The 12838-nt window shown below is 33.3% G+C and overlaps 2 protein-coding genes across 3 annotated transcripts; one reads left to right on the top strand and one right to left on the bottom strand.

Annotated features, from left to right (window-relative positions):
* The first annotated feature begins 902 nt into the window (after positions 1-902).
* LOC132048726 (uncharacterized) lies at positions 903-4885 on the top strand. Its single transcript, XM_059439419.1, has 3 exons — positions 903-1214; positions 3459-3556; positions 4639-4885. The coding sequence occupies exons 1-3, from the start codon at positions 903-905 to the stop codon at positions 4883-4885; spliced, it is 657 nt and encodes a 218-aa protein (XP_059295402.1).
* Positions 4886-7088: 2203 nt separating this feature from the next.
* LOC132049906 (probable aquaporin TIP4-3) lies at positions 7089-8572 on the bottom strand. Of its 2 annotated transcripts, none has more exons than XM_059440880.1 (3): positions 8378-8572; positions 8205-8289; positions 7089-8085 (listed from the first exon to the last, which is right to left on the bottom strand). In XM_059440880.1, the coding sequence occupies exons 1-3, from the start codon at positions 8464-8466 to the stop codon at positions 7282-7284; spliced, it is 978 nt and encodes a 325-aa protein (XP_059296863.1). In that variant the 5' UTR covers positions 8467-8572; the 3' UTR covers positions 7089-7281. The 2 variants fall into 2 exon arrangements, with proteins under 2 accessions (XP_059296863.1, XP_059296864.1); XM_059440881.1 differs by having other exon boundaries at positions 8205-8286; positions 8378-8570.
* Between the last annotated feature and the right edge of the window lie 4266 nt (positions 8573-12838).

The raw sequence follows: 12838 nt of genomic DNA, 5'->3' as shown, positions 1-12838 counted from the left end.
GATCCACTAATATTCGAACTTATCACAATTGAATGAGAAAAAGAACAGACTGAAAATGAAATCATATCTTTTCTTTCTTCTAGAAACAAATAGATATCATTCTATTCCACCTCTATCAAGATTTATGCTCCTTTTCGCATCTAATAGCCATGTTTCTAACTATTCCTGTCTCTCTACTACAGCTACATGAGGCTATGGATGGTTCCAGGACAAAGAAAACTATTGTTTGATTTGCTGAAAAAGTTGTGGCAGGTCAAAATTCTATTGATCAATCTCATTTGGTTGACTTCCAAGTCCTTTCCAAACATTTTGATTTCAAAACCCCATACAAAGTGAGTCGGTATTATGCTTATCTAAAACATCAACAAGGGCTGCTGAGAAAAAAAATCAACTATCGCACAACAGAAATTAGGGAGCAGTTGGGGAAAAAATGATTGCATTCAAGTACTACAACCAAACAACAAAGGCCTCAAATATGCCTTAGGCTGAAAAGATAGAGTAGCAAGAACAATAAATTATCAAACAAAACCAAATAACTGAAGCAAAAGCCTATGTAGACGTACACAGTTTTAAGCAGAAAACTAGGTGCTGTGTCATAAATGTATTATGAAATCAAGAAAAATCTTTCATCTTACAGCTAGAAGTTTCACACTGCCACAATAATGTAAAGCAATCAAGTCCACTGTCATGCTTTCTTAGAGTGAAGTTTGGTCCCACATTGTTGGGATGTTACTACAGATAAATCAACAAACTTCTCAAACCAATCAATCCCTATATATACACGTCCGAGAACTCATTTGCAGAAGCAAGTTTCTTTCTTCACACTACATATAATTTGAATCTTGTTTTCAATTTCTTGCAGCACTTGTACCAGCTAAAAGTTGAATAGAAGTTCATTGATCATGAGGAATCATCTCAAGACAATCTTGCATCATTCTAAACACAATATTCTTCTCCGACAAGGATCAACTGCAACCATTTCATCAGCATCAACAAAGTTAACAATGGTTCCCAAGGGCCACATGGCAGTTTATGTTGGAGAGAACCATAATAATAAGCATAGATTTGTGGTTCCCGTCTCTTGCTTGAAGAATCCATCGTTTCAAGACTTGTTGAGGCATGCAGAGGAGGAATACCAATTTGATTATCCAATGGGGGGCCTTACTATCCCATGCAGTGAGACTGCATTTCTCTCTGTCACTTCTCACTTGAATGTTAATACCAATTAATAAAGGAGGCATACAAGTTTAGTTCCTTGATATTTACATCATGCATATTGTAAGTTAGTTGACTAGTTAATAGATCACAGAAGTACCCGCTTTACTACTATGCTTCTGATCCAATAGAGCAATACTAGAGCTGTTTAAGCCAATACATAGCTTTGAAGCATCTCACTAATCTCAATCCTCAACTACCAAGAAGCAAAGGATTTTGCCTTAGTACATAATGTATTGGCTTTTCTTCTAATTCTTTTCCAGCAACTTTACCATCGTCGTTCAACTCTGCTTGCCTTATCGCCCTACACGGTGTGGAGATTCTGTTTCTTTATTTCAAGCGAATAAATCATCACCAAAACCTAAGAGCCTGTTTGGATGGGCTTAAAATAAGCAGCTTATAAGCTAGAAATAGCTTATAAGCCAAAAAAAAAAAATAATAAGTTGGGTTCTGTTTCTTTATTTCAAGCGAATAAATCATCACCAAAACCTAAGAGCCTGTTTGGATGGGCTTAAAATAAGCAGCTTATAAGCTAGAAATAGCTTATAAGCCAAAAAAAAAAAAAAATAAGTTGGGGTAGGCTAACTTATTTTTTTTGGCTTATAAGCTGCTTTAGATAAGCTAAACCAAACGGACCCAATTATTTTTTTGGGCTTATTTTATGCACAAAATGGCTTTAAAATTACTACCCAAACACTCAAAAAGCTAAAAACCTTTTTTATAAGTAACTTATAAGCCAATCCAAACGGGCTCTAAATGCTAAAGCACACAATATACATTAACGAGAGAGGGAGGGGGGAAGACATGTTGAGTGAATATCTAGTGCTATTCTATTAATTTACCTCAGCAGAAAATATATAGAAATATGCTATTCAATCCGATAAATAGGAATTGGAGATTGATAATGCTAATCTATAATTATTTGCACTGTGTTTCTCTATAATAGGAATATCTTACTTTCTTTTGATTGCAAGTGATTATTCAATTTTTGTGATTAATATGAATGTTGATTATTACTTTTTAGGCTCTATAGCTATTACAAATTCCTCCCACAAATTCCCCATCCTCCTTCTCATCTCCTCCCAGAAAGGTGAAAGCCTACCTCATTGTTTTACCGCAAGCACCTTTACACAATTATTATAATCTCCTCTGCTGTTCATATTCTTTCTGTGCTTCCTTTTAAACAAAACTATATCTCTCAATCCAACAAGACATGAAAAGCTTGGAATAAATCATTTGGTAAGAATTAAATAGAGACCGAATTAAAATCCTATGCCGAGCATAATTCTGCAGAGATGTAATCATTACTCAACTGGGTAGGGAGATACGACTTTTTATGCTTAAGATTGGGGGCTGTCAGAACTAATCTTATGCAAATAGTTACTATTACTAAAAGTGGAATTCACGGCTTTAAATTACAAAGTCACATGCATATGAGCAGTTGCAACGAATATCATGCAGAATGAATAATTTGTAAGCAACATTTGGACATTGGAACCATGCATTTGAAGCACTTATCATCACGTGTAGTCCTTTAAAATGAAACCAATCACATTATCTACTGTACCCTGACTTGTGGCATCAATAAAAGTAAGTGTAGCAGCTCAAAATGCAGTAAGTTAATAGAATTAAGGACCTTTTTGAGAAGTTATGTTAGAAAATCTCAAAAATGTTCTGTCAATAGATATAGAAATGAGGGGAAACATAAACTGCAAAACTAGCTTAACCTCATACAGCAAACGAAGACATAAGATCATCTGATGCTTTATCTTAAAACTTGCTGTAGCAAAACATCATCACTAAAGAGTACAAGAAGAGTAAATGCATGAAAAATTAAAAAATAAGCCACAGTAATGAAAAACTTGTGATCAATGATTGAATATGGCAATACGTACCAAATAGTACTCAGATAATCTAACATGTAATTGCCCACTAGGACATGTGCTCTTGATGTAGGGTAGAAATGGACAAACCCAAATTGGTAGGGAAGATATGAAGGTCATGATACACAACTAAGTTCATTGTGACAACACGAAAGAATCAATATTTACTGAATCATTGAGGGCCCAAAACAAAGATATTTCTTGAAATAGAGAACAGCTAGTGAGTCGACTTGTAAAATAAGCTGACAGGTCCAAGTAGAATGAGGACGACAAAGCAGTGATCTTCAATCTTCAGAAGCTAAGATGTCGACTTACTTTTTCTTCCTTTTTTCTTTGATTTTAACTTCTATGCACTGACAGTGTAAAAGAAACTATCAGGTCACCAAAAAGATAACTATTGACACCATAGAAGGTGGTATTCATAACCTGGAAATAAGACAGCTTACCAGCTACAACAGGTTAAAATACACCTATAGTGTATAACCTCTTCACACTGTCATTGTATATAAGTTAAATTATTTTTCGTTTCATGTACTGGACGATTCCTGTGTTTATTTGAGTGAGCAATAAAGACTAAGAATGCTGAGTTTTAAATACTTGATTATTCAAATATCCTGTTGATGAAATTGCTTGGTCTTCAAAAAACGTTATCATCATTCTTTCCTATATTACCAAGAGGAAGCAAATATTTAACTAATTAATCCACTATATTCCATTGTGTTCACCTAATCCATAGTCCGCGCCTGATCTTTCAGCAAACTCTTTACCTCAGTGGATTTCCATAGCTCTATTATCACGCCCTTACCAATAGGCTTAAGTCTTATGGAAACCCCATGTTAAGTGATATAGTAATTAATAGTGCTTATATAAACCCTACATTATTGAGCAGAAATGGATGCTACAAGTACAATGAACTCTGGCAAAAAAGAGAATTCCAGCAGCAGCTCTGGAAAAATACAACTGCATTTAAGCACTGCAACCAAACACAATATAGGGTCCATATATGCTTTATCTTAAGTAGTGAGTACATGTATCTTCGTTTCAAGACTGTATAGAGTTGAAAAGGCAAATCAACAAAAAGGAAAGATTAAAGAAAAGACTCGAGTATACGTAGAATACATGGCTATGAGCTGAAAACCATGAGCGATGCCAGAAATGTATTGTTGAATCCGATAAATTTTCTCCTATCTCTACGTGGTATGCAGCCACAAGTTGGGGAACAAAGATAGGTCTCTGACACAATAATGCAAAAACAATTGAGTCCATTGTCATGCTTTGGTAGGGTGAACTTGGTCCCGCACTGCTGGAATGCTGCAAACAAAACGAGTAACACCTCCACCAATCCCTATATATATGTACCTCTGTGTAGTACAAAAGGCATAAGCTTATTTCTTCAAACTGGATATCACTTCAAGCCTTTTTTTTACAATTTCTTGTATCATCTGACCAGCTAAAAGTTGAAGAGAATTTCATTGATCATGAGGATTCATCTCAAGACTGTCTTTCATCATGCTAAACACTGCATTCTTCTCTGGCAAAGATTAATTGCAACAAAGTTAACAGATGCTCCAAAGGGTCACATGACAGTTTATGTTGGAGAGAACCACAATAACAAACATCGTTTTGTGGTTCCCATCTCTTGCTTGAAGCATCCTTTATTTCAAGACTTGTTGAGGCATGCAGAGGAGGAATATAGATTTAGTTATCCAACCGGAGCCATTACTCTCCCATGTAGTGAGACTGCATTTCTCTGTGTGACTTCTCACTTGAATGTCATTACCAATTAACAAAGGTGTAAAATTCTAGTTCTTCAATCTGTACCATCATGTAAAACTTTATTGGTTAGAAGCTCACTAGTTTATAATCTATAGCGGTCCCCACTTTACCTAGTTATTGAATATATTTGTGATTTCAAGACACTTCTAAAACGTGTAACAATATGGTCCCAATTCAGTAGAACAACATTATAGCTGTATAAGCGAATCAATTTCAGCATCTCAGTACCATCTATTCTCTAAATACTAGTTAAGAAACAACATATTCTGTAGTACATGATATGGCTTTGCTTCCATTTCTTTTCTAGCAACTTTACCTTAGTAGCTCTGCACTGCTTCCCTAATTGACGTGCCTGGACATCATAATTGCAGCAAGGCGGTATAGAGGTTCTGTTTCTTTATTTCAATAGTGTATGCACCATTACTAGATATAAATACAAAAACACAGATGCCATATACATTGACACAATAGAGAGAGAGAGATGGACAGCAAAAGCAATAACAGTCAGTTCAGTGAGCATCTAGTGCTTATCTATTAATTCGCCTCTGCAGAAAATCTATAGAAATATGCAACTTCAATCCATAACATATATTAGCCTTTGGTAAGCACTTATTTTGCTGCTTTTGTGTAATCAAGTCATTCATTCAGGATCTTGCCATTCACTTGCTAGAGAAATTGGAGATTTATTATGCTAATATAAGCATCCGGACTGTGATTCTCTAGTTTTATAAGAAACCAAACTTCTCCTTTGATTGCAAATGAAAAAACTGAAAAAAAGCAGCCCGGTGCACTAAGCTCCCGCTATATGCGGGGTCCGGGGAGTCCGGGGAAGGGCCGGACCACAAGGGTTACATAGCTTTACCCTGCATTTCTGCAAATGAATATCTGATTTTAATGATTTAATATTCATCTTAATTATTGCTATGTAGCTTCTACTGCTATTATATTCTATATATGTATTTGTGCTTGCTAGAGTTGATTGTTTAGCTAATTAAACCAACAGAAAGTCAGCAAGCTGGGGATACAATCAGCAGTATCTGTTGCCCATTGGGCAGCTATCGTAGCAAGATAACCTTAATTACTAAAGATTTTATTTTAGGTCGTAATGATTGGTATTCACACTTGATCATACAACCAAATTGAATTGTTAAAATAAGAGGGAATACATAAATAGAACCTCCAAGTTGACTTCATTTTTCATTTTGGCATCCCATCTTAGTCCTGTTCCATTTGACCACTTCATCCTTATTCCTAATGTATCATTTAAACATCGAAAACTCACCCAACGTAAAAAGTGATGTACATGTGTATAAGCACTTGTAAATGTGCAATAATCGACGAATATGATGTTGCCACCTTTTGTATATAGTTATCGAAGTAAAACCCATGTCACACGGAAGAAATCCAAATAATCAATACCCGATTAAAATTAATAACTCAAATAGGTTAAGCGTATCTTAATCCCGCTTCTTAAATTCCTAGGTTAGGAAAGGAACTATTGGTTCGCGATAAATTCTTCATTATTATTTGAGACCAAGAATACTTCCATAAACTATTTCGTTATATTTCAGTGGCTGAACCTAACCTATTGAATAATGACTATGGTTAAGGTTGTATCGGAGAGTGACGTTGATCATGTTGGCCCAGCCTCAGATATAATCATTATTCATTTTAGTGGTTCTTGTACTGGTAAGTTTCTATTTATCCATTTATTAAGATTTTTATTTCTGCAGGCGTGTTTTTGAAATTGATACAGAACTTAAGTTTTTTTTTCTTTTTCTAGTTGGGGTCTACTGACGTATGATTTTCTTTGCCTAATTTTTTTTTTTTTTTTTTTTTATGTCTAGGGTAAAATTTAACTCATGTTAATGAATATATTCAAGATCGTTTCCACCTTGATGGAACTTTTACCAAGATATTACCTGTTGAAAAAGATAACTTTTCTTTCTCTAACTGGACTTTTCAAATAAAAATAACATTGGTTTTTTCTTTTGTCGTGTAAATCTTTGGATTAGGTCTTACATGCAAAATGCGATAAGCTACGGAACTTACTTTTGGCCGTTTGGCTTAAGTTTTGATATTCATATATATAAAATGATCATATTCATTTATAACCGTTTAAATTCTACATACATCACAAGATCAAGTACCACAAGTTGATCATAGTTAACAATAAAAAGACATTTAAATCACGTACACCGTATAGGAAAGAGAGAGAGAAACTTGTTGAAACATTGATAGGTTTAAGTTTAAATTACATCGAGTGGGAAGGGACAATATCATCTGATGTTCTATTTACTTACTAGTACTTAAAAGTCCTATTAGGCTATTACACATTAGTTTATTATCGGCCCATAAAGGAACAAACCAAATACATCACCATAGGCCCATTATTGCATCTGGGCCTTTAGGTGTCCGACCCACACAAAGCCTTGAGAACTCCAAGAAAATCATGCTTGTATCCATATTCTGCATGGAAATGCTTTGGTGGAATAATCTTTGTGTAGACATAGAAGGCTAGACAAGCAATAGTAGGCCCAACCCAAAAGATCCAATGTCCATCCCAAAGGTGACCTCCTCTAACAAGAGCTGCCCCGAAACACCTCGCCGGGTTCATCCCCGCCCCGGCATAGCCCTTTTTCGCGGTGACCGATGTCGAGATAAATACGAGAAGACCTAAAACTAGACCAACAATAGACAAGACAGTGACATGGCCAAGGGCCTTAGCTTGTCGATGATCATAAGCCATCCAAATTGATGCAAAGAGAAAAACAAATGTACAAAAGATCTCTAGCCACAAGGCTTGGGCCATCTCTAGGCCCACTGTAACGGGCCCATTTGGGCCCGGTGCAATAACTGTGATAGTGCAACCACCAAGTGAGAAAGTTTGTGCAATAGTAGAGCTAACCACTGCTTTTAGAGCTAGTGCACCTAAAATTGCACCAAGACATTGTGCCACCATGTAAATGATGGCTCTTGACATGGATATAATTCCTACTAGCGCGGCAGAGAAGGAGATGACGGGGTTGATATGGCCTCCAGACACCGGAACAACCGCGAGGAGTAGGATTGTGATCACAATTGCTATGAGAATTGACATGATCAAATTTGGCATTTTTGTGTCACTTTCAAAGGTAGAGATCACTATAGTGTCCAACAGGAAAACAAGAACCGCTGAGCCTAGTAGTTCTCCAACCGATGCTCGCCATACCTATATCCACACACACGACAAAAAAAAGTTTAATTTTTATGCACTGACGATCCAAATATTATAATAACCGGTCAATTTATTTATTCTGAAGGCAAATAGAAAAGATGAAATGTACTAACATCCAAAGAAAAGAAGTCAGGAATGCCCAGCCTTTGAGACACTGAGAGAGAAGTTTGCTTCTTTCCCTCATCATCAATAGTCCTGCTACTAGGATTGTACATAATTAGGACAAATTAAAGAAAGATATATCAAACAAGAAATTAAGTACTTCATTAGTTTCACTTTCACTTACCTTTTTGGTCTAGCAGAGCAAGGCTGAACTCTATTAGTCCCATTAGAAAGCTGGCTTTCCTCATCACCTAAAACATTATTGGAAGCCATATTTGGGAGAAGCTAAAATAGTAGCTTTAGCTTAAGTTATTAATGCGTTTCCCCTAAAATTGTGTGCATGGACATGAGCTATAAATACTAATCCAACGCTCACTGCCTATCTTGTTTTGTTATTAAAATATAAGAAAAGAGGCAAATTCTGTCTACGTGTATATATCAATTATCAAGCAAGGAGATCTCTTGGCCAATTTTATTAGACGAGCCAATTCTTTATTCATTGTGTTTGTCAACATTTTTGTCATAATATATAGTACTTCTATTACTAAATGATGCGATAGATCCTAATTAAAATACTAGGCCTTCTATGATTAAGAAATCATTTTCGAATAGTAAGCCTACTTTTTCATCCTCTTTAATTGCGAATCCCAAGAGTGTGAAATATTACTACTTCCCTTTTAATTTATGTGAAAGGTCTTTGTGGGCACATAATAAAATAATTCATAAATATTTGTGTGACTATAAATCACCACATTAAGAATAAAATTACTAAATATAGAAAAGTGCATCCTTTTTAGAACTGACTAAAAAATAAACAGTGTCACATAAATTGAGATGGAGGATGGAGTCTTTGATTTAGAAATCAGTACTTTAAGGTATTTGCGCACCACTTTGAGAAAGATGTTGTCTAAATGAAAAGTATTTTTCTAAATTACTATTTCTTTCACCCCCTACGAGTATTAATGTTTGGGGAGTTAAACAATTTTTTCCTTGATTACAATTTCTCAAACATTTTAAAATATTTTAGGTCACTAGCTATGTGCCTGTGTTGACTTGTAGTATTTTTTTAATGTAGTTTTTGAATATGCAAATTTTTATTTAATTTTAAAAAAAATGAAAAAAAAACTATATCCGAATTCACAATCAAAATTTATATAGTAGTTTGATGCTCATATATCGAATCCTTTCTCATACACTGGACAAAGGAAATATCATTAATCTCTCTTATAAAATTAAGTACTAATTGTGGAGCGGTAACGAAAAGTTCAAAAAAAAAAAAAAATCTTAAAACATCAAATATTTTAAAACTAATTTAGTATATATGCCAAAACGATTGATATTTGGGAGCGGATCAGGAAATGGAATGATTTAAACTTGTGGATTAATGATTGAATTGACAAGATCATTAAAAATTACATTATTATTTTATATATATAGAAACACTCAAAAGGGAAAGATCCAATAATGAAGATGAAGATCAAGTATCTTATTTGACAGAGTGTGTATGATAATTTTTTCCTTATTCGTATGGAAGTCGTTTGTTGTTGCATAAGCAACCGGGAGACTTGGGATTTTCATTGCTGGTTCCATGATTTGTGGTTTGAACTTTGATGTGAACAAATAATAAATGAAGCCATGCTCATTCAAGTTAAAAATGATACTCCTACTAGCTTCTCGATTTCTGTGCTGCATACTTTTCCCACTGCTTCATGCACCAAACAAATTACGGGATCATATTATGATATGAGCACTCATTATGATATGCTCCCTGATCTTTTGGATAAGAAATTTAAGAATGATATGTAGTATAAAGCAAGCTCTAGATATTTGTATATAAATTATCTCATCAACGATAAAATGGAAAGCTAGTCATTAAATTGTTGCTCCCTTCATTACAATTTATGTGATGGTGTTTGACTGAATACGAAGTTTAAGAATGAAAAAAATGATTTTTGAAACATATAGTTTAAAGCAAGTTGTAGATATTTATATGACTATATTAGCTGATAAAGGGTAAAATGAAAAATTTAAAGTTAAATTGTTACTCAATGTAAAAATGTATCATTCTCTTCGGGACTAACTAAAAAAAAAAAAGAATGTCACATAAATTGACACAAAGAGAGTATGTATTTTTTTAATAAAATTTAATCATATATTTAAGTTAAGTAATTAAATTGAAAATTTTAAGAATATTTCAAATACTAAAATGAACACGTTAAAAGTTATAGTTAGAATTCACAACAAAAGAAAAGAAATGAATATTTAACTATAAGTATAATCAATCTTAAACCATGATCCATCAGATTAAGCTTTTTTATTTGTCTGATTTTATGTAAAACTAGTTTTCCTAATTATTTGTAGTATAGGCTCATATACTTAAATCAACTATGCTTAATATATGCATTGAGCGTGACTAAGTTCTTTTCCAACAATCCAACAAAGCAAATGACGAATTTGTTTTTCTTCTTTTCTTTTTTATTATTGTTTCTTCTGCCTAAACCGATCAAAGGAAAAAAAAAAAAAAAAGATGACGTAGAAAATTACAACTAAATAGTACTCCAGTACTTATTTAAAGATACAGATGGGGCAATCTTTTTATTGTTGAGACTTATTGCAGAATAAATAGGTAGATATAGGAGTAACGATCTTTGGGTTGGGGTCATTTATTAGGCGGGTCACGAAGCTTTCGGCTTCTTTAATTATTCATTATTAATTAAACCGCTCGATCAAATTTATACACCATTCGTCCCAAAATAAATGTCATCTTGAGGGAAAAAAATTGTCTCAAAATAAGTGTCGCCTAAAGAATTCAAGACAAAAATTGACTAGTGTTTCAGATTATGTCCTTAGCATTAAAGAAGTAATCCTCTGTAATATTGCTCAATTTCTCAAAAAATTATTTAATAAATAGGGATAGTTTAGTAAACTCTATATTTTACTTGTTGATTTCTTAATGGGCATAATTTTTACTAAGATGACACTTATTTTAAGACGTAGGGAGTAGCAACTAATTGTCCCACAAAGTTCCTCCAAGAGCTGCATTTATTTATGGTTTTATATTTTCACATATCTAATTAAGTCACAATTTGCATTTTAAATCTCCTTCTAGAATATAGTTTATTTTAAAGGTTTTACAAACTAAAAGAAAAAACGCGCGAAACAGTAAACTAATGTAGTTTCCACAACAACAGTAAGCTAAATATTTCAATTTGTTCACTATTATTATTTCAATTTTATACTAATTACTTGTTTTTACATAAGGATAAATTATATATATTCAAAAATCAAATGATTTTAATTATCAAATGTTCAGATTTCAAAATATAACCATCAAAATGAGCTTCGCTTGTGAGGCCAACCCGGTCCAATCCTTCAATTTAATAAGCTTAAGTGGTTTCAACTTTCAAAACGGATACTTTTTGGTGGGTTTTGTCACTAAAAAGCAAAAGAAAGAGAAATGTAACCAAATGCTAAAAAGGAATACAACTATATTTTCATGCTCATTAATTAGAATCATAAATCTACCTGTTACTACTATAATTCTAGTTGCAACTGCAAATTTCCTTTTTACGGAAAAAGATAAATTTCTTAGCTGTATAACTTTGTCTTCAAAAATACTTCTACAAAAAGATAAATAATGCTGTATATAACTTTGTCCTAAAAGATAAAATACTTCTAAAAATTCTCTCCAAAACGTTATCCTAACACCATCCAAATTTGTCAGAGTACTGCTACAGGCGGTTCTGTTTATGTTTCTAGAGCAACTTTGACTTGAGTGTTATATTTGATTTTGATATATCCATAAGAAGCAAAAAAAAAAAAAAAAAAAAAAAAAAAGGCAAGACCATTACAATTTGAGCGGAAAAAAAAAAACATCCATCCTCATCAATTATCGCATGCCTATCTAAATTGCTGTTTTTCAAAATTTCCAGAGACTTAATTAGAGTCTGTGGAATACCTTTATTAGAGTATTCGTCTAAAACACCATCTATTAACTTTATTAAAATATTCATCTAAAACACCATTTATTGCTCCTTTAAACGTCTCAATTAATTAATCGTAAGAGTATTTTTCTAAAAATGACCTTTTGTTTTTCTAAGAATTCAAAAAAAAAGTTGAAATAAATTTAGTTTGCTAAAAAGACTAATTTGAGACGGAAGAGAATATATGTTTGTGCCATCACATAAATGTTCCTAGTAAATTGACGGACCTGGCACTTTTGTAACACAAAAAAAAAAAAAAAAAAAAAAAAAAAAAAAAAATGGAATCAAACTAACCCGTTAAAAAAAAAAAAAAAAAAAGAACCAAACTAGGCTTCACACACAGATTTTGTGCGTGAAATCCCTTTCCCCCCCAACCCCAACCTTTATCCTTTAGAAATCAAACTCAAAATTAAGGTTTTTTTTTTGTACTTTGACCGAAGATTAGTCACGTTTCAAAACACCGGAATATAAATATTTTATGTAGAACTTAATATTTTTTTTAGTGTACAATAATATCGGCTCATTACATCAAGTATACATATACATTTGGATCATCGTTTTAGGGGTTGTAAAGTGCTCCGAAGTACGTTTGAAAACTTGTTATATGTAGGTTTAAGTGTCATATTTTATAGGGTTTTGATTAATCTCTTTTGTTTTACTCC

This window comes from Lycium ferocissimum, chromosome 3, assembly GCF_029784015.1.
Source record: "Lycium ferocissimum isolate CSIRO_LF1 chromosome 3, AGI_CSIRO_Lferr_CH_V1, whole genome shotgun sequence".
In the NCBI taxonomy this organism is placed as follows: domain Eukaryota; kingdom Viridiplantae; phylum Streptophyta; class Magnoliopsida; order Solanales; family Solanaceae; genus Lycium; species Lycium ferocissimum.
Note: the sequence above shows the minus strand (reverse complement) of the source record. Positions and strands in the feature narration are given on the sequence as shown.

What these genes read in the sequence shown, in the direction of transcription:
- LOC132048726 (XM_059439419.1), top strand. Translation starts at nt 903, where the DNA reads ATGAGGAATCATCTCAAGACAATCTTGCATCATTCTAAACACAATATT. An exon ending in CTGTCACTTCTCACTTGAAT is followed by an intron (nt 1,215 to 3,458) that starts GTTAATACCAAT and finishes ATGCACTGACAG; the next exon opens with TGTAAAAGAAACTATCAGGT. An exon ending in CAGCTTACCAGCTACAACAG is followed by an intron (nt 3,557 to 4,638) that starts GTTAAAATACAC and finishes TCTCTGGCAAAG; the next exon opens with ATTAATTGCAACAAAGTTAA.
- LOC132049906 (XM_059440880.1), bottom strand. Translation starts at nt 8,466, where the DNA reads ATGGCTTCCAATAATGTTTTAGGTGATGAGGAAAGCCAGCTTTCTAAT. An exon ending in TGCTCTGCTAGACCAAAAAG is followed by an intron (nt 8,290 to 8,377) that starts GTAAGTGAAAGT and finishes CAATCCTAGTAG; the next exon opens with CAGGACTATTGATGATGAGG. An exon ending in CTGACTTCTTTTCTTTGGAT is followed by an intron (nt 8,086 to 8,204) that starts GTTAGTACATTT and finishes GTGTGGATATAG; the next exon opens with GTATGGCGAGCATCGGTTGG.